Below are 20,785 nucleotides of genomic sequence, written 5' to 3' on the forward strand. Positions count from 1 at the left end.
TGAATGAATGAATGAATGAATGACTAAATAAATGAATGTATGAATGAATGAATGAATCAATCAATCAATCAATCAATCCATAAATGCCTAGTAGTAACCGAATATTTTGGAGTGGAACTACAGTACTTGGGGCAAAAAGAAGGACAAATACTATTGAACTTTTCTTTTTCAAAGTTTTCGGTGTTTATTTCTTTTTACCTTTGAAGATAAACAATACATGCAATCATAAGTATGTATTTATGTATAACAATCTAATGGTACATCCACTTTGTATTGTATGTTGATACCATTTTCTGGCATAAAGGGCCAGTTAGGAAACAATCAGTTGCTGCTCTACACTGATACTCTGAAATAAACCGATTTAAATGAGACATAGATGATTGCACAGACGCACTGGCATTTTTAGCTTATTTCTCTTCTCCTGTTTGGAGTCCCCAAGCATATGTAGTACATGTATCTTCAATCGGCTTTGGACACTTTAAAGGCATAGTATACAACGTAACACAACGTAACAAACTGGTTAAAAAAAGTACAAATACTCACTACCCCATATATATCATATAACGTACAAGTATCGTTTACATTTCCACTATGCGATTCGGAATGCTACCAGACAATTGATATACGCTACGTCTTTCTCTTTTTGTAGTCCTAAATTTCGTTCCTATCCTATATCAAGTCTTTTGGTGTATAGAAAAGTACTGCCGATTGTTATAGCTACAATTAGTTCGTCCCTATTTGGTTCTTGGTGCGTTTGGAGACAGACCCCGGTTTTGCATATCACGTGCTGAATGTGTCTCTCACTCAGTTCTACCGCAGTATTGAATCATGATCGTGGAATAAAAAGAGCGTAAATTGGACTAAACGACACACAGGGTAGATTGTACCTCGTCAAAGTGTGTTTCTTTTCTACATTTGGTACATAGACATAATCCCTACTTCTTACACTCAAAAGTGTTCAAACAATGAATTGGTTTTCGGAGCTTAACAGCAGGGCGGGGGACGTGTGATTCTTTTGCCTTCTTGTGATCATGAGTGTTGTACGACTACACTTAAATTTTGTCCTTTGTTCTGTCACTCTAGCCACACACTGGGTCGATTAACTGAACACCACTCGATATATTTTTTTGGCGATTGTATCCTCACAGTTGTTATGACGAATTGAGAACCGGATTCAGTCAAGAAATTGATCATTGGAAACGTAAATTGGTACGGTTACTACAAGGTAACGTTTTGTTAATCTCCAAGCAGATCCTGCGGAGCCATAAGATAGTATCAAAGCTGGCCAAGGAGTATAGCAGGCCAAAGGGAGTCAAACGGTGGGTTTGATATAATCTCCAAGCAGATCCTACGGTGCCATAAGATAGTATCAAAGCTGGCCAAGGAGTGTAGCCGGCCAAGGGAGTCAAACGGGCACCAGACGGAAAGTTTGATACTATACATTACGCACCGTGGACCTGGTTCGAGATTAGGTTTGATACTATATTACGCCACCGTGGATCTGCTTGGAGATTAACGTTTTGTATCTAGTTGGGCACGCCGAAGAGGTGGTGGACGGTTCGGTCCCGGCAGTCGGTGGGTGAGTTCGGCGCCGTGAAGGTTTTCTGGTCTCCCCCCTGCGCGGCGCTGCCGTAGAACCCTTTCTCTCCGGCCTTCATACACGCCACGCGCGTGTTCGTGCCGATACCGACGCATCTGGGAACGGGATTTAGAAAAAAATTCAATCTCTACAACTGGATAATAGGTGGAGATTACTCTTCTTCAGCGTCACTAGAATGAACTTCTTATGAAAGTCTAACCTTCATAAACGTACAAACGGATGTACAATAAAATGAATAAAAGCACAAGGCAGAAGCTGCCCTATGTTACATTTCAAAGCGGGGCCCGGTCGGGCAGATTTTGGGAACGAAAGGGAAAGTATTAAAGATACCAAACTACCAATTCAAGACGGGGCTGGCCCAGCACATGGGTCTCCCCAACCCATTGATATAGTTTGATTTATACAGTGTGGCCGACACTTCACAATGTTTTTTTTTTTTACTTTTTGTTCCCGTTTATTGATTGCACCCATTTTTCTTATGCACCACCACCGGCCACACTACCGTGCACCTCCCTGGCCGGGATACCCCGTAGTGGGTTTTGGCCAGTATCGATATAGATACACAAGATGTAGAGAGAATAGCCTTGGGCATGGAGTCTGGTTGAGATGACTTCAGAACACGCTGCACATATGCTTGGAGACAAGTGATTCAAAATCTTACAGTCCTATCGCTACACCTGTGGCAATTTATGTCGCATTGAGGTTCACTAGAACGTTGAAAGCCTGCCATTACATGCATATGTTTGCCAATTTTAAGTTCTTTGCTATTCAGCCCCTGGCTGTGAAGAGAGAGTCGTCGGACCACCGAATGACATCATATAATGCCCTTTACTCACACAAATAAGAAAAAAAGAAACAAAAAGACCCTCACCTGCAGAAATCATCCCTTCCGTCCCCATCCTCGTCCTTCATGTACCAGGTGTTGGGGAATCCCTCGTCGAACCACTCGCCGCCCTCGCCGACGGAGTTGTAGTTGTACTCGCTCTCCCCGGCTGTTCCAGCTAGAGCACAGGACAGGAACATCAGGCCAGGCGCAGGGGACACAACCCTGGAACGAGAAACAAATAATTTAGATTTCTCCTTTTGTTCAATCGGAACCACTCGCCGCCCTCGCCGACAGAGTTATAGTTGTACTCGCTCTCCCCGGCTGTACCAGCTAGAGCACAGGACAGGAACATCAGGCCAGGCGCAGGGGACACAACCCTGGAATAAAAAACAGATAATGTTAATTTCTCTTTTTCTATCGGAACCACTCTCCGTTGTCTACGATGGATTTATAGTTGTACTCGCTTTCTCCGGCTGTTCCAGCAAGAGCACAGGACAGGAACATCAGGACAGGAGCCGGGAAAACAACCCTGGAATGAACAAATTGTAAGTTTCTTCTTAATTATTTGTTACTGCATGATGCCATCTATGGTCTGTACTCTTTGAATCACTCCCTGATAAAGTTATAGTTGTGCTCGATCCAACTGTTCTCTCTAGACCACAGGACAGGAACATCGTGCCAGGGAAACAACCTGGAATGTAAAACAAATGTATTTTTTTTTTTTTTTGTTCTATCGGAACGACTCTTTGTGGTCAACGATGGATTTATAGTTGTACTCGCTTTCTCCAACTGTACCAGCTAGTGCACAGGACAGGAACATAAGACCAGGCGACGGGGAGACACAAGCCAAAAGAAAGAAAACAACTGCAAGAACAACAAGAACAACATTTCGTCTACAAGTATTTCCAAAGCAAAGTGCAATACTGCCCAGGGCTGACGGGGTCTGTTATAGGCTTCCAGGCACCTTTGACCCCTCACAATAGTCAAGTGTCTGAAAGGAAGAAATATTCCCAACAGCAAATGATGTGTTTATATATTTGTCATTTTCATTTAGGGTTTCTGCTTCAGCATTTACACTGCATGAAATCTAGGATTTACCAAACTTACCATGGGTGTGTAAATTCGTGGTAAATGTGATACCTGACATTTACCGACAAATACCTAAGATTTACCCGGTAAATATGTGTAAATATCGGATAAATATCAGTATTCATGTATAGCATATAGATAATGAAATGAATCCATCCCAGAGATATAAAGCCCTTAGGTATGTAACCAGGACAACCTGTGTAAGCCCCCTTAGCCCATAGTGTCTGTCTATTATCCCCAGATACTGAGAATCCCGGATAAGGTCCCAGATAAAGTCCCAGATAAGGTCCATGATAAGGTCCAGGATAAGGGACCAGGATAAGGGACCAGGATAAGGTCCAGGATAAGGGACCAGGATAAGGAACCAGGATAAGGTCCAGGATAAGGGACCAGGATAAGGGACCAGGATAAGGGACCAGGATAAGGGACCAAGATAAGGGGCCAGGATAAAGGACCAGGATAAGGGACCAGGATAAGGGACCAAGATAAGGGACCAGGATAAGGGACCAGGATAAGGGACCAAGATAAGGGACCAGGATAAGGGACCATGATAAGGGACCAGGATAAGGGACCAGGATAAGGGACCAAGATAAGGGACCAAGATAAGGGACCAGGATAAGGGACCAGGATAAGGGACCAGGATAAGGGACCAAGATAAGGGGCCAGGATAAGGGACCAGGATAAGGGACCAAGATAAGGGACCAAGATAAGGGACCAGGATAAGGGACCAAGATAAGGGACCAGGATAAGAGACCAAGATAAGGGGCCAGGATAAGGGACCAGGATAAGGGACCAAGATAAGGGACCAAGATAATGGACCAGGATAAGGGACCAAGATAAGGGACCAGGATAAGGGACCAAGATAAGGGACCAGGATAAGGGACCAAGATAAGGGGCCAGGATAAGGGACCAGGATAAGGGACCAAGATAAGGGACCAGGATAAGGGACCAAGATAAGGGCCCAAGATAAGGTCCAGGATAAGGGGCCAGGATAAGGGACCAGGCTAAGGTCCAGGATAAGGGACCAAGATAAGGGACCAGGATAAGGGACCAGGATAAGGGACCAGGATAAGGGACCAGGATAAGGGACCAGGATAAAGACGCCTTTATTTCGGTGTTATATGAAGTCAGGTTGTCATATCAGTGTTAAAAGTTAATTAGTTATCAAGTCCTTGGTGGCACCTTCATGAACATGAAATAAAGGTCATGGGGTGGTCTCTTCATCACACTGAAGGCAAAAAAATTGTTATAAGGTTTGCACACATACTCGGATAAGATTTATTTTTATATTATATATTTATTTTCTAAATAAAAATCATGTATATATTCACAGACAAATTCTATGATATGGTTACAGCTTTTAGTCAAAGACCAGACACTTACTACTTATAAATCTATACATTATGAAAGATAGCCAAAAGAATCTGATTATGTAGAAAAGTTAGGGACTTGTATTACGCAATAGGTCAAATCCCTGACCCCCAGGATCACGCATGCGTACTAAGTGCGCGGGCCCGGGTGAAACCGTTAACGGTTCTTGTACGTTTCGGCATGAATAAGGCGTCGTATATCGCTTTTCGCGAAACATGGCCCCACCATTGTCTACTTCTCGTCCCGGGAAAGGCTGAGAGTCAAAGGAAATGTGATGTAAGCCCAAAATGCGGGGACATTGGTGGTTAGCGTGCAGCAACTGTTTCCTCGGAAATTCGCCCCCCTCCCTCTATGTTTAGAAGGGCCCTCGATCGGTGAGTACAATATTACTACAGATGCTGTCGTAAGTGTCGTTATTAATCATTTACAACTTTTATTTACTATTTAGAGTTTTTATTGACGTGACATCGCCAGAATTACGATTACACAAATGATAAAGATATGTCCCAAACGTACTAGCTAGGTATACTACTATAGTTACCTGCCCCCCTCCCCACGAGAAAATCTCTAATCTAAACCAAAAAAAAAACATGTTCATGCATGCTTGGCATAAACCAGAAACAAATGCCTGTCAGTAGTTGTCAAACAGGCATCCATGTCATGTTTAAGATGTAGCAAATGCTGAAGAAATAAATTTCACTGTATAAGTAGATATATATGATATACTAAATTACTGAAGGGGGAGCAAGTAGTGACAAGATTAACAAGTATAATTGATTTCTTCAAGCAAAAGTTTCAAAGTGACACTCATATACATGTAATTGATGAGATAGAAGCAGCAGTGTTAAGTGACTATGGATAAAAATATTATTTTATTAAAGGCATAACATCTTTTTTTTCGTTTCAGTTACTAGTGTTTAGTAATTCAGTTACAGATGTTTGATCAATATAATATTTCAGGTAGAATTTGTTTGAGGATGCCCAGATTTAGTCATGAAGTTTTTAACTGTGACATTATTTATCTTTCTATATAATACACATATGGCCACTCCAGTACACCAACAGTGGAGACTTCCTTCAAAAGTGCAGCACAGCTTGTGAGGAGGATGGCAGGGAACAAAGCAAGGAACTGTCAGAAGCTCTTCTGCTGAAGTACTGCCAAAGGCTCTTTAGGTAAGACAACAGTCCTGCATATTCATGCTCAGCAGTAGCAGAGTCAGTGTATACTGAGGCAGGCGACCATCCTGAGTCCTCATTTTTTCTCGCTTGTTGTTAGCTGTTGTTTGATAATCTATTGGGACGAGGCACGGCATGATATTTCTTGAGCATATTGTTTCGTTTTTAATTTATGTTTGTCCAAACTTGTAGGGCAGATTTCAAAGTGAATTTATGTTCAATGGTACTTTGGTGGTTTTCTTATACAGGAAAGGGTTTGTTACAAGGACTCCAAACCCACAGCAAGAAGTCCAACATGCAGGCACTGAGGGAGACAAGCTTACACTGAGGCCATGACAGCAGTGGTCTCAGATGTATATTGGAATGGGGAGTTCTTTTATTACACGCACAAGCAGTTCTATAGCATACAATCTGGGGCACCATACATGTAGGTGTTCAAATAACATGGACTATTATAATTCCACCAGGTGCCATCATACCGCCACCTCAAAAAAACTTAAGTATACAGGTCTTCCCAAAATTGTCTTGAACACCGAATGTTAAATATCTGAAATGTAATACAATTCAGATATTTAGGTGTTAAAGACAATCTTCAGAAGGCCTCTATGACAATGTTTTTTGAGGAAGCGCTATAATGGCACCTGGTGGAATTAAGCGAATGTATGTTACTAGTAAGTTTATGCAGCTACTAGTTGATTTTTGCATTTGACATATATGTTTAGAATGTATAGATTGACATTACTGTACATGTAACATACAGATATCATCTGTTTTTAAATCAAATAATGAAAAAGCATTACTTGAATAAACACGTAGCAGTAAGTAACTGTAAATCCAGAAATGTTCGCGGTTTAACGTGAACTCAAAATTGCTGCGAACAACCGCATACTAGTACCTTTTCGTCTTAAGACCCAGATACATATGTGACTGTTACGCAACCACAAACTCATAGCGATTACCTTCCTACTGTGAACTTAGATGCATTTACAGTACATGGCACTGATCATGTTGACAAAGTGTAAAATGTAGCATGGGCCCCACTAAATGTTGACCTACATATTTCCAAGTTTTAAATGATAAATCATTGATTGGATGATATGTAGTAGTTACATGATGCTGCCTATTGAAGGGTGAAACATTGCAGGCCACACTTAATGTTGCCCTACACATTTCCATGTCATTGCAGGTCAGTTTTCCTTGTAATGCTACTGTTTCTTTGCACTTCTCAAGCTTTCATTATACAATCATACTTTCATAGGTGACATGATATTATCATTGACAACAAAGTCAGGATTTTGCACAGAACATGATACTACTTGTATTTACTGTATATAAAGACTATTCTTGTATGTACAATTTACCAAGACAAATATGTTTAGATTGTGTGGTTTATGTGTGTTAATACATGTACAGAGTAGCCTACTAGGTGGTAGCTGATAAAACTATACATTTTATTTGCAGTGTATACTAGTATTCTTCAGAAAATGTAACTAAACTTTATCTAATAAATTTTGCTGTATTTTATCAAAAGCATGTCCTTCTGATTCATAGTTGTGAATAAATGTGGACGTGGGTAATTTAGGATGTCATACAACATGGTTTGTGAACTTCCAGGTAAATGTTACAGATGGGTAAATGCCAATAAGTATGAGATATAACGCGAGTGGTAAATCCCGGTAAATGCAGGTATATATACCCACGGTAAAGGCCGGTAAATGATATTTAACGTGAGTGGTAAATCCCGGTAAATGCATCTATATACCCACGGTAAAGGCGGGTAAATGGCAGTAACTGTGACTTATACCGCGAATGGTAAATCTCGGTAAACACGCCTTTACATGAACCGGGTAAATGTGGTAAATTTAGGCAACCATTACTGGACTTACCATGTAGGGTAAATGCCGGGTAAATCTGCACATTTACCGACGGGTAAATGGCCGGTAAATTACCGGTAAATGTAACCTTTACCAGGCTTTACATCACATTTACCGTTACGGTAAATTCGACTTTTCATGCAGTGTTAATAATAGATGATCTTCCTATCATTTTGATATCTGTTATCTGAGTACAAGAAATGCGACATATGGGCATACCCATTTACCTAAGCAATAGAGCAAGATAAAACAAGAAATTTACAATAACCTGAATATTAAAAGGAGGTATGTGTCTACGAAGTCTTCTTTCCTTTAGCATATAACTAAATGCTTCTGTATCTGATTATAAAGGCCCTTTTGATGATTTGAACCTGTTCAGTACAAGAAATGTTATATACGGACACACCTGCAGTAGTCATGCGCGGCACCCTGTCCGGTGACGTCAGCCCAGCCCTGGAAAAACTTGGGGTCGCCGAAGTCCGTGACGTCATAGCGCCGCGGCCTCGTTTCCGGGCACGATGCGTTCCCATAGTCCCCTTCGCCACCGTGGCTTGACCCTGCAAGGACAAGTTAGGCCATATCAAGGTCAGGGTCATAGGCAAAAAAAACACGCGTGATACGGTTTATTATTCTTGGCTTTTCTGTGAGGACAAAGATTTGTGAAGGTTGCCCACATAAATCACACTTAACCTTGCTACACTATAACTACTGTATACTATACTATACTATACTACATGTATACTATACTATACTATACTATACTATACAAACACTATACTATACTATACTAGACAGGTAGTATAGTATACTTTACAATACAATACTACTGACTATCCTGTAATATGCTACACTATGCTTTGCTATATCTACTATACGTACAATGTTACACTATGTTGTGATACTTTTACATGCTATTCTATCTATAGATTAGGCCTATCAGTCCTCAGAAAAGTTAGTCCTCAGGAGTGCTCATCATATTGGTTGTATAATCGCCATACCTTAACACTTTTCCTACTTTCTAACTCTATGTAATGTAATGCCAAATGGCTACGTCAACAGGCAAAGGGTTAGGGGCTATTTTTTTTTACATTCGGGGGAAGTAAGAGTGCCACACAGCAGCATGGCTTTAACTTATTATTATAATAACTGGATGGGCATTGATGATAACTTTTTTGTCTTATCTTGAAATGCCATATAGAAGAATAAAAGATTTAAAAAAAGACCTTGTTGTTAGATCTAAACAAGGGACTTTAAAAAGCTATATATTTTTTTAATGCGGCCATCGTTCTTTGACGACATACATATGCTATAAAATATGCCCAGTCTGATTTTCCACAATATTAATAAATCTAAATACTATAGAGCATTGTAATAATATCCATAGATCAACAGAATGTCATAAATGAAGAATTCACACATTGCAATAAATGTAAATTATCATGGTTTATATTTTTCATACAACAGGCTTTGACTACAGACACTATGTCCCTCCCTTCCACCCTTCTGCGGTGTGACACCCCTCCCCCTCATGCTAAACGGTTAACTGATTACCCATTGCAGCGAAAACCTCTGCCAGTTTCTCCATTCCGTAAATGAGGAGGCGGAGTCCAAACACTGGGCGGGGAAACATTTTAAAAAGGCGTGCGTGTATCGACATGCGTTTGTAGTTTACATTGCTAGGACAAGTAGCCAGCTAAACGTAAACAGTCACAACAACAATCTAAATGAATATCTATTCCTTAATAGTAGTAATAGTATAGTCATACGGTGTATTCCTTAATCGCTAAAACTATGGAAAAACGAACCTTGCAATTATGAAGTACTGCAAGGGGACTTTTCATTGGATAGTTTTACATTTTGTGTCAAGTCGTTCCATACTTGTTCCATGCAAGTTTACCAGCCTGTTCGTCTGACATGTTATCCACTAGACGGCGATCCTGCCGTAACCTCGGGCTCGCTGTAATTCCGATTAGATTTGTTTAACCCCTAATTTCCTAAAAGGAAAAATCATGACTGGAATGACAACAGAACACAAAAAGCGTTTAAAATGCCGTTTTTATCTCTGAAATTCGTTGAGCGCTCTGTCAAATCTAAGGTTGCAAAGTCATCGCAGCGAGTTCGCAGCTCCGATGATAGAATGTGGGTGCAAAAGTGTACTTTTTGACCATTCAGTTTGATAACAGGTAAAACTTCGACAAATAAATATTTGGCCAATGTCGCATGAAACTTAAGATAGAAACATAAACGTTCTTTTTCTTCTATAGCTAGTGTTGTTTGTTCGGATGAAACATGACGTGATACAGTATCGCCTGTTTCCTGGGGTCCAAGGCCACATACCTCCGGGGGGACTGAAATAAATGGCTGTCATCAGGCACAAGTCACCCCTGACCTAGGGGGTCACTCCGCTTTACAGGGGTTTAAATCTCACTTATCTAACACAGCTGGCCGCTGCTAAAGCTACATGTTCAACGTGAGAGCAAAGTAAACATACAAGTAGCGGATTGTAACTCAATTTTTACAGTTTTCTGTTTTATCTTATCGTTTGACGGTTAAAACGAACAGTGGCTATTACAAAGGATTAGTCCCAAAGACGGTAACAATACACAAAATAGAAGAAAGCATGTGTAACGATTAGGAGTACAGTTTGCATCCATAGACCAATTTTGCGGAGGGAAACTTAGAGTCAATTGGAAGTTATGATTTGAGTTTGGTTTTTATTCAAATGATGTAGCCAATACCCACCAATCTTTCGGAAAACATAGCATGGCATGTCTATATTTTCGTCATATTTCAACAAATAAACTTGTGATGCAGTATAAAAAAATCTCTCAAAGACCCATGACTTCTTATTTGTTTTTCCATCATCTACCCACATATTAAAATGTCATAAGTATGTATTCATAACGTTTCGAGACAAAAATGTTTACGCAACCACACACGTGTACACACACACACACAGACACACAAAGACGCACACACACACACAGACACTCACACAAAGACGCACACACACACATACACACACATGCACACACACACACATGCACACACACACACACACACACACACACACACACACACACACACACACACCAGAAACATAACCTTTTTGGCAAAAAGAAACACTGACAGCTGAAAGGTGCAGTAGATTCGGTTTAAATTTGGTCCACCGAGAAAACTTCTCTAGAACACATTGCAGGTCAGCCGGGTTAATACAAACTTTCTTCACATGTCGGTGTCAGGGCTCGGGTTTAAAAACACCGCCACCGCTGCCAGGTCGGTGCTGAGAAGATTTACACTCTTATCCAAACAGAAATAAAAGGGTTTGTACCGCCTTAAGGGTGATTAAAGGAGTCCAACCGTGCTCTTTTAGGGAACGAGAGAACCTTTAAGTGCCGTCCCTGACTCGAAACTGTATATAGTAGAAGCCGCTTAATTGCAAACTCCATTTGCCAGCGTATTTCGTGCAATTACATGTGTCTGCGTGGTGCAATAATGCGAAGTTATCTAGCTGGACCGCTCTGGTTTGGGGTTTGGGATTCCGTTCAATTAACAGAAGTGTGCGGTTATCCGTTGTGCAATTCACTGGCTTCTACTGTAATAGCTTATCTGTTTCTGACGACTAGTGACTCAACGTTCCATTGCAACAGGAAAATGTGATTTTAACCACGCTGTTAATTAGGAGCGACCTTTGTTGAAAATATTCCATAACAATACAACTCATACTGTATTGGTAGCTAAACTTTCTTCTAACACAAAAGTACACACGAATCAAATTTTCAACGACCACTGTCGCCTTCTTCAGGATCAATGCTGAAGCCCAATGTTAATCAGATCACGTGTCCGTAATTTCGCGAGTTTCCGTCCTGAAGTGATCAACAGTGTTGATCCTAAAGAAAGCAACAGTGGTCGTTTAAAATTTGATCCATGTGTACTTTTGTGTTGGAAGAAAGTTTAGCTTTGTACTAAAACAATACAGTATTGTAACAACTCATGCATCAAGTTCTTGTTCTTGTGTGGATACTGGGTAATACTCCTTAGTGTTGGGGCAATCTACCCAGAGCGCAGTAGTACTGTTTTATTGGCCGTTCCTCATGTGTTGTAACACCGGTACCTCTTCCTTGAATTTAACAGGATTAGCTTGAAGGGTGGTTGAAGATGATAGATTATTCCAGTCGATAATGGTTCTTGGGAAATATGAGTATTTAAGACAATCTTTATTGGTCTTGATGAGTTTGTATGAGTTTGGGTGATTATGTCGAGATTGCCTTGGGTTCGGCTGCAAATAGGAATCAACCGTCCAAAGTCTGACTTAACGTGTACAACTGTCTGTCTCGAGAAGCCGTTTGTATCGGTTTCCTTAGTTCCCTGGCCATCTTCCAAACCCCGTGCCCTTGCGCTCGTCTATAACGAACGGTTTTCTGACAAGTTCTTGCTAACTAGCCGAAATCCTTCGTTACTTCGTGACGGGCAGTCAGATTCGTTTGCAGAAATATGCTTTGATATTTAAAAATTTTGCATAGTTTCAGTTCTAAACTGCTGTGTAGATGAATCTTATTTCGACTGCACATGTGTTGTGTTTGTACAGCTGGTTTGAGACATGCATTCTACTTTCAAAGTTGAGTGATTTCTTTTCTTGATTTGCTCAGTCTGTCTACTAGTTAACTTGGTGCACTCGGTTGTTTACTTTTCTATGATTTACTTTAAAGGAAATTTCCAAATGAAGGTTTTTGTGACAATTGTTCTTTCGGCGGCGAACAGTCAGACAATCATTCCTGGCCAAAAACAATACTTAAAGCATAATCAGCTGTGCCAAATGTTCTGATGGCCAATCCGGAATTCTATTCTGCACGTTTTGATATTTCATTATGGCGCAAGTTTTATTTTACTCTCAATTTTCAAAGACGTCACGACATTTCATGTTAGAGTTTATGACATTTCGTTTCAAAGGTTTCTGTCTCATTGCCAGAACGTAGACACATTAATTCGATTTTGTACGTTTTGATATTTCAATTTATGGCTTAAGTTTTTGATTCTCAATTTTCAAAGACTTCGTGACATTTTCATGTTAAACTTGTAAACTTTCCACTAAAAGTTTTCTGTGCCTTTGCCAAAACGTTTACACACACATTCGATTTTGCACGATTTTATATCTCATTCTTATGTCTCGAATTTTGGATTCTCAATCTTTAAAGACTTCACGACATTAATTTTCATGTTACAGTTGTTAACTTTCACCTCAAAGTTTTCTGTCTCATTGCCACAACGTAGACACACAAAATCGATTTTATACGTTTTGATGTTTTGATTTTATGGCTTAAGGTTTTAATTCTCAATTTTCAAAGACTTCCATATTACAGTTGTGAACTTTCGTCTCCAGTATATTTGTTGTCTCCTTGCCAAAATAGACACACGACTTTTGCACATTTTAATATCTTTTGATTCTCAATTTTCAAAGGCTTCGCGAAATTCCATATTACAGTTGTGAACTTTCCTCTCAAAGCTGTCTTTTTGCCAGATTTCAGACACACAAAATCCAGTCGACAGTCCCGGCCCGACCTGTCACGACAGCGGCGTGCCGTCACCACGGCAGCGAGCTGATAACAACACGGACACACTGTAGCCAAGGCGGATCGTCTTCATGTCGGTACATGGGAACCTGAACTTATACATAATGAAATCATAGATCATATTTTATGTACAGCTTTTTTATGAAAAGGGTCGAAGAGAGTTCACGTTTAGGCAGGTTTTAGCATTCAAAAACTGCCACAGCTCCTAAATGTAACATAACTTGACAATGATATCCAAAAGAAGTATCCAAACGTATTCAGAAGACCTCAGGACAAGTCCAGTACCGAAAGTACGTCCTTGCCAATTGCTTTCAGAATTATTGACTCTTAACGTCCATACCACCAAGTTACACAGAAATCGAATCGAGAAAAAAGGAAGGTGTGTACTTACCTTGTATAACTACGATAACAGGCAAGAAGAAGACGAACAGATAGGACAGACTCCGTTCTACCATGGCGGAAGTTTTTACGTACGAACGTTACACCGTTAAGAACCGTGAACTCCCTGGGTACACTTGTCGCGCTGGTGTCCGTATGTCCGTCTGGATCCGCCCAGTGAGACTTCTGTTGGCTGTCGGCACCCCGCCTGCCTTTATAGCCTGGCCCCCGGCCGCACGGCCTGTGCGAAAGTAATTAGTTGAGTCATGCGTGGGGTGAACCGGGCAGCCATCAGTGTACGTCTGCCGGGGAAGCTGGGCAGCTAATATTGAAAAAGTATTTATATAAACTAATGTCATTTCCAAATCGGGGCCTCACCTTGCTGTTTGTGTGAACGAAAAATAGAAATGTATACGTAAATATGCACACAAATAATGTCCACGACTATTCTCTTTACGGTCCCGAAAGCTGCCCGGCCGGGTCCTGGTTAGGAAATGTGACGTGGGCCGTCTAGAGAGAAGTCATGATAATATACTGTAAATTAAGGCCTAAACTAAGGATTTGAACAATCAGAAGTCGCTATTTCATATTGGTTATGACGCCATAACGTAATAAAAGTGGTGAATAAAAAGTCTGATTAAGTAGTGAGATAATATGATACATTTCTTGTTCGTCCGTCAGTACCATTATGCACGGAGGTAGGACTATTGTGGCAACGCTTTTAGCAAGTATTTTTTGTTCTTTTGAAATATATGACAAAAAAAATCATTTCATTTTCCGCTTTCATGGTGGTTTTCTTCGGCGGTATAGCAAACAACAAGGACCTATGGCGCCATATACACCTCAGCGCGGAACGTTTAATTAACGCTTAATTCTACCATAAGATATTGTGTTCGATATTTTATATGTATATATATACCGAAATAAGGTCCACGACTATTATCTTTATCTGTTTGCGTCTTGTGTAGTCTGGTGCCCTTTATGTCACACATTTCGTCCCCGAAAGCTGTCCGGTCGAATCCTGGATTGGAGATGACGTAGTGACGTGGTGACGTAGGCCTTAAAGGTGTATCTTACTGGACTACAATACATTGATGTCGTCGTTACGTTTCAAATCGACGTTGTGCTACCCTTCACAATCGTTGTGCAATAAACTTGACTTGACTTGACTTTATAATAGCAATATCATGCAAAACGTATAAGTATGACCAAAGACAACAACAAAACACACAAAGCGTAAAGAGAGTCGTTTTTCATTGACGAAATTCGCTGAGCGTTCTGTCATAAGCTTGGACGCAGCGCAACGCCGCCAACGTTTTTTTATTTTGATTTTATCCTTTATTAAGAAACACAATGATACAACCACCAGATAAAAGTGTGCACGCAACCATAGTAACAAACAATTACAAAAAAAATAGACTACTACAAAAATACGCTGCCAACGTACGAGGGTGGTTAAAAAAAGTAGTCATCTTAAACTCATTACTCATGAAAACCTAAACAACATATGTCAATCTGAAGACGATATATACTTGTATCTTGGTGCCAAATTTCAACTCATTCGATGATCCCCCCTCTGTGGACTACATTGACGGATGCATTTTGTTCTTTCCGTGAAAAACAAGTGCAGTGACGAGCCCCACGCGCGCCTCTCGCCTCGCCCGACCTTAATCGCCTTATAAGCCTCTTAAGGTCGCCTTACGCCCGACATATGGTGGACCGATGACTCACAAGATGTCTTATATTTGAGAAGAAAACGTGTTTTTGTCGGCACCAGCTTGGCGAGCTGAAGGGGATCTGTTCGCCCTTTTCCTCGATTTTTTTTTCGTCAATCGTAATCGAACCGCTCTACTTCAACGTTAGCTATAGGCGTTGTCGGTACGCTCAAGTTTTGTAGCGAAATTGCTTGAGAGTGAATATTCCTAACTCTTCCTAACCCGGATTGCCCAAAAGTCACAATGTTACGACCTATGTGTGAATGTAGCGAACGGTTTTGTTGCTGTGCGCAGCCAAATGCCTGTTTGACCAAGACCCCAAATCTATTTCAGTGCCTATTTCCTTCTGGAATCAAGGAAATATGCTACAATTCAGGACATTTTAACAAAGCTTTCCATCAACACACGTGAGTCCACTCGTGAATTCTCGCCATTGTAATTACTCTATGCTGATAGTGCACTAGTATTTGTGGATTCCTCTGACAGACGGTTCAATCCGCACCTAGCCGCAAAAATCTGGGTTGGCCCGAGTCCGGTCACGGCCGCCCCGGGGTGGAGGTCTCACAACTTCCTCGACAAATAACAGACTTGTGCGAGCCGTGTCTTGTGTAAAATGAAACCTACGCCTGAAGAAAACAGCCAGCTCTAGGTGTATGGTGATAAACATGCATTTTAAGCACCTAATGACTTGGAGATAACGGCAAATGGACCGCATATACAGGTGAAATTAAAAGATCTTAATTTGTATGTTCTTGCCCGCATAGGGAGAAGGTCTCACAACTTCCTCTACAAATAACAGACTTGTGCGAGCCGTGTCTTGTGTAAAATGAAACCTGCGCTTTGGTTTAAGGAAATATCTAGGTGTATATGGTGATATAATCTCCAAGCAGACTCTACGGTAGCATTTATAAGTTAGTATTAAAAGCTGCCAGAAGAGTGAAGCCGGCCGCTAGGAGTGTGTTTGGCTACCGGAGACTGATGACTCCCTTTGGCTAGCGTTCATACTATCTTATGGCACTGGTAAATCGGCCTGGAGATTGTGGTGATAAACATGTATGGTAAGCACCTAATGACTTGGAGATAACAGCAAATGGACCGCCTGTGCATGCGAAATTAGGACATGGTGTTCCTGTTATGTAATCCTTCATTTTGCATTGTTTTTTTTCCTTAATGGTCACCACGTAACAAGATCGTGTAAGATAAGGACAAAATGGCTTAATGTGACAAAACGTACAATAATCTTTTTGAGAACTTTTTGTCGGGAAATGTTTGATATGCATCATTTAGGCATCTTATCAAGTTCAAGTTGTGATTATCTATGACGTCATTTCCACCATCCCACGCAATTTGGACTGGATTCTACCGGTAGGAAACATTTGGCATGCCATGAGGATTTGCTGACAAGTAGAAAAGAATGTAGACTACCAGCTGTGGAAACGTGCTGCTGTAGTTTTAGGAGCTCAGGTCCAACTCTTTTTTTTTTCTATTCTGGAAAGTTTATTTGCAAGTCCATGCTCCAAGACTGATTGCAACTAAATGCAATGTAAAGACATATGAGACATGCGTGTGACAATGGACAGTGATCAACATCATTTCAAAAGAGACGACTCAAATACTATGTCTACGTGTTGGCTATATGTCTAGACGAGTTGGGTTTGGATTCTTTCAAGTAAACTTTTACACTAACGGAGACAATCTGAATGAACGGACACCTACTCTACGTCAAGTTTCATGTTGTTTTGTTTTGTGTTTCTGTTATACCGTGCATGTGTAAGGAATTCCATCGAAAGTTTTGAGATTTATTAGGACTTTGATAAACGTAATCTGCATCTGACTGTATGTTATATTTGCCTGACCCTTGCACCCCCATTTCACAACGGACTCTGTTTACGCTTTACGTGTTTTGTTGTCTTTTCAATTTCAGTCACACTTTTACACCTTGCACGATATTCCTATTATGATCTCAAGGGTTACACAAATACAATTTAAGTCACCGTCAGAGCCCTTTAAATACCTTGTCAGGCCCTCATGACTTCAAATGAAAAGCGGCCTGCAGGCCGATTTGAGGTTCCTTTGAATAAACAAAGTCCGGACAGCTCGTATAGATAAGTTTATAAAGACTGAAATTGTGTACAAAGGGCATTGTGGCTGCAAAAAGGGGGAAAAATCGACGTCTGCTTTTCGAATACAGTGTTCTAAATCTGGACGTTCCACAAAAGAGAAAAAGAAGACTGGAAAAATCATCTGAGCAGTTTTCGGAATGCACCAGGCCAAGGCCGGTTTTCAGCTGCGAAATCTGGATTTCCGACACAGGTCGGGACCAGCGGTGCCTTTTTTTCGCCTGAGCTGATCACAAGCTGATATCAAAAGAAACTGTTAGCCTGATAATGTTTTGTATACCCACGGTGCCTGGCCGGGTGTATTTGTGATTTACTGCAATGATTGATCGGAAGCCAGCGAGGTCCTGTGTTGATGACTGTTTGGCTTTCTTTGGAACCGAGTTTGTACGTTTCAATGGTGCTAGCGTCAATATTAAGGTGGCTAGCACTTGGCAATGATTTATCTTTTACCCGAAATAACCCTTAGAAAGATTAACAAAAAAAGGGAATTTGAAACTGTTCTGTATACGCCGAATCTAGAGTTTGCATGAAGAAGGCTAGATGAATAAAACTTAGTTGCAATTTCTAGACGATAGAAAATTAAAGAATATTTACAATTTTAATGAAATATGAAGAAATACCATCTCCCAAATTGCTTCATAATATTTTGCAAGTTATATAGTTGATTGATTGATTGATTGATTAGTTAAAGGAATGACATAGTTGGAAATAAGAAGTAGCACTACAACAGGGCAGCGAGTGTAATGGGGCTGTACTCGGGCTACAGTAACACTACACGTACAGTTTAAGACATATAGTTTTATAGCAACTTGGTTTCAACACTATTCTTACACACCATCATCATCATCAGTCACTGGGTTCTGCATCTATAGTCTGGAAAGTCCTATAGCTGCATTCAGTCTTTCTTCATCCTTTTCCATTGTGCTTTGCATCCTGCAAGCTTCCTTAGCTCCTGGAGTTTCTTACACTCCCCCCCCCCCCCTTTCTGTAATACATAGATAGGTACACCTTGTACTGCTCTTCCCTTGTAGCACCTGCACCTGCCGTACCAGCCAGTCACTTCTGCTTCTGTCTTAGTTTAACCCTAATCTCTGCCCTTAATCTTTAATCTTAATCCGGTCTTTCCAGATTACCGGCTTACCTCCTTACGTCGTCTTAACAGGACCCGATAAGGTTAGACTTCTGCTTGGTCACGTGGTCTGGAAAAGGAACGTTAGAGGTCATCAAGTTTAAGTTTCAAGGTCACCTGTTGACGACAGGGGCTATAAATCCTGCCAACATCGCGCCGCATATAAAAGCGACTGTAAAAACGTTAAGCACTTTCCCAGATGTGCGTCTTAAACAACAACATTAAGGAATTAACGGATCTTGAGGCAAACATCCTTTCTAAGGTTTCACCTGCGGGTCTGGTGGCGATTATGGCGCTCTCCGTCAGTCAACAGCGATAATTCTTGAACATAAACACCTTTCAGCGCCTGCTGGCCTCCCGGGGTGGGTCGGGATCTGCTCCGAAAGTCCTGCAACAACCGCAAAAGGTCCTTGTAGGCTAGGTTTGAGATATCTTCACGCGGTCTAAGGACAGCAGACCGGACCAGGCTCGCGTCTCGGCCCGAATGAGGACTCCCTACCGCCGCCTGACGAGATTCCAGCCCGGCGCTGGTGCGTGACTCCCGTCGGGGTGGATTTGGTACCATGGTGCGAGACGGTTGCCCCTGTCCGTGAACTTGGACGTGCGAGAAGTCTGCCTGTCGTGCGAACTTGACTTTTCTCACAGGCGCCTCTCTCTAAATTTCTTAAAGTCTCTGATGGTTTTTGAAGACGAAATACAGGCATCGTAGATTAAGGGTTTCGATTGATGATGTTCAGCAATGTAAAGTTTCTTAACAAAAACACTAAAGGGTGTTGGAAGAAGAGAGAAACAAACTAAGATTGGATAAAGATTGAAAAACAATGATCAAATATATACATGGGCTAGTGATGACCAAATAATTACGCCACATTTTTGTCTATCAAAACTGCCATTGTCCGTGAACTTGTACATGCGAGTCGTGCGAACTTGACGTCTTCTCCTTATTATCTCTGTCAAATATACAAAGTCCGTCCTTTCCAGAAGTCGGCGATTGCGATGAGATCTAAATTTGTTTTGTGTACCCCTTGACTTAATGTTTGGAGTGCAAAATAAAAAGAATTACTCAAAGGAAAGCGAAACTCAAAAAGATTCGTTTTTATCAATAAAATTTGTTCAGTGCTCTGTCAAACTGCTCGAGCTCGAATGAAGCGCGTCGGCAGCGAGGTCCACTTTTCCCCCTATTTCATTCCATACTCAGCCTATACTGTAAATGCATTTAAGTTCGCGGTAGCGGAAAAAGACTTTTCGCGGTGGTTTTAAGTTCGCGGTAGCACCATGCACTGTAGTGTCTTACTGCCATGGACTAATGTTCGCGGTGGTTTTAAGTTCGCGGCGAAGCAGCCCCCGCGAAATCCGCGAACATCAAACCACCGCGAAAGTTTCTGCATTTGCAGTATATTCCTATTCCTGAGTCTACAAAGCTGCATGTCGCGTGTGGTACCCGCACAGCTTTGCTTCTGGCTCGCACTTCTAACAGTTCAGGTTCAAGACCAAGGCCACCGGCCGAAGTGCCCCACTCTGAACTTGATTTGTGACCGTCAGGTTCAAAGTCAGACCGCATGGCACGTAGCCGACAGAAGTTATGACAGAGCGCAAAACTTGCGAGCGAAGCGCCTGACATGTGTAGGACACTTGTCAAAACAGCGGGCGGCACTCAAACGCAACATTCGCCGACCTTCCGCGCAGTTTGTAGCGCAAAGTGATGAGATAAGAGGAAGGATTACACCGCACTTTGCTGGAAGCAATGACAACATGAAGCTCCCCCACAGTGTCATGAATCTTCTGCGTTTTATGGACACCAGATACAGTCCAAGGGTAGAGCAAAACAAGACATAAATCTTGAGAGTAAAACACCAACATCGTAACCTCTTCCCATAAAGTGGTTGAAGATGTCATTCTTATGTGATCTGGTTGGGGTTGTGTCTGCATTATAGCAC

General features: G+C 41.4%; 2 protein-coding genes across 2 annotated transcripts in view; one reads left to right on the forward strand and one right to left on the reverse strand.

Annotated features, from left to right (window-relative positions):
• Positions 1-20,785, forward strand: part of LOC118421949 (zinc finger protein 208-like) — a 516,296-nt gene that overhangs the window by 461,095 nt on the left and 34,416 nt on the right. The window lies entirely within an intron of this gene.
• Positions 160-19,325, reverse strand: LOC118421046. Its single transcript, XM_035828208.1, has 6 exons — positions 19,118-19,325; positions 18,861-18,918; positions 13,898-14,125; positions 8,343-8,493; positions 2,472-2,648; positions 160-1,695 (listed from the first exon to the last, which is right to left on the reverse strand). Exons 3-6 carry the CDS (start codon positions 13,959-13,961, stop codon positions 1,527-1,529), a joined length of 561 nt encoding a protein of 186 aa, XP_035684101.1. The 5' UTR covers positions 13,962-14,125; positions 18,861-18,918; positions 19,118-19,325; the 3' UTR covers positions 160-1,526.

This window comes from Branchiostoma floridae, chromosome 8 (genome assembly GCF_000003815.2).
Source record: "Branchiostoma floridae strain S238N-H82 chromosome 8, Bfl_VNyyK, whole genome shotgun sequence".
Classification (NCBI taxonomy): domain Eukaryota; kingdom Metazoa; phylum Chordata; class Leptocardii; order Amphioxiformes; family Branchiostomatidae; genus Branchiostoma; species Branchiostoma floridae.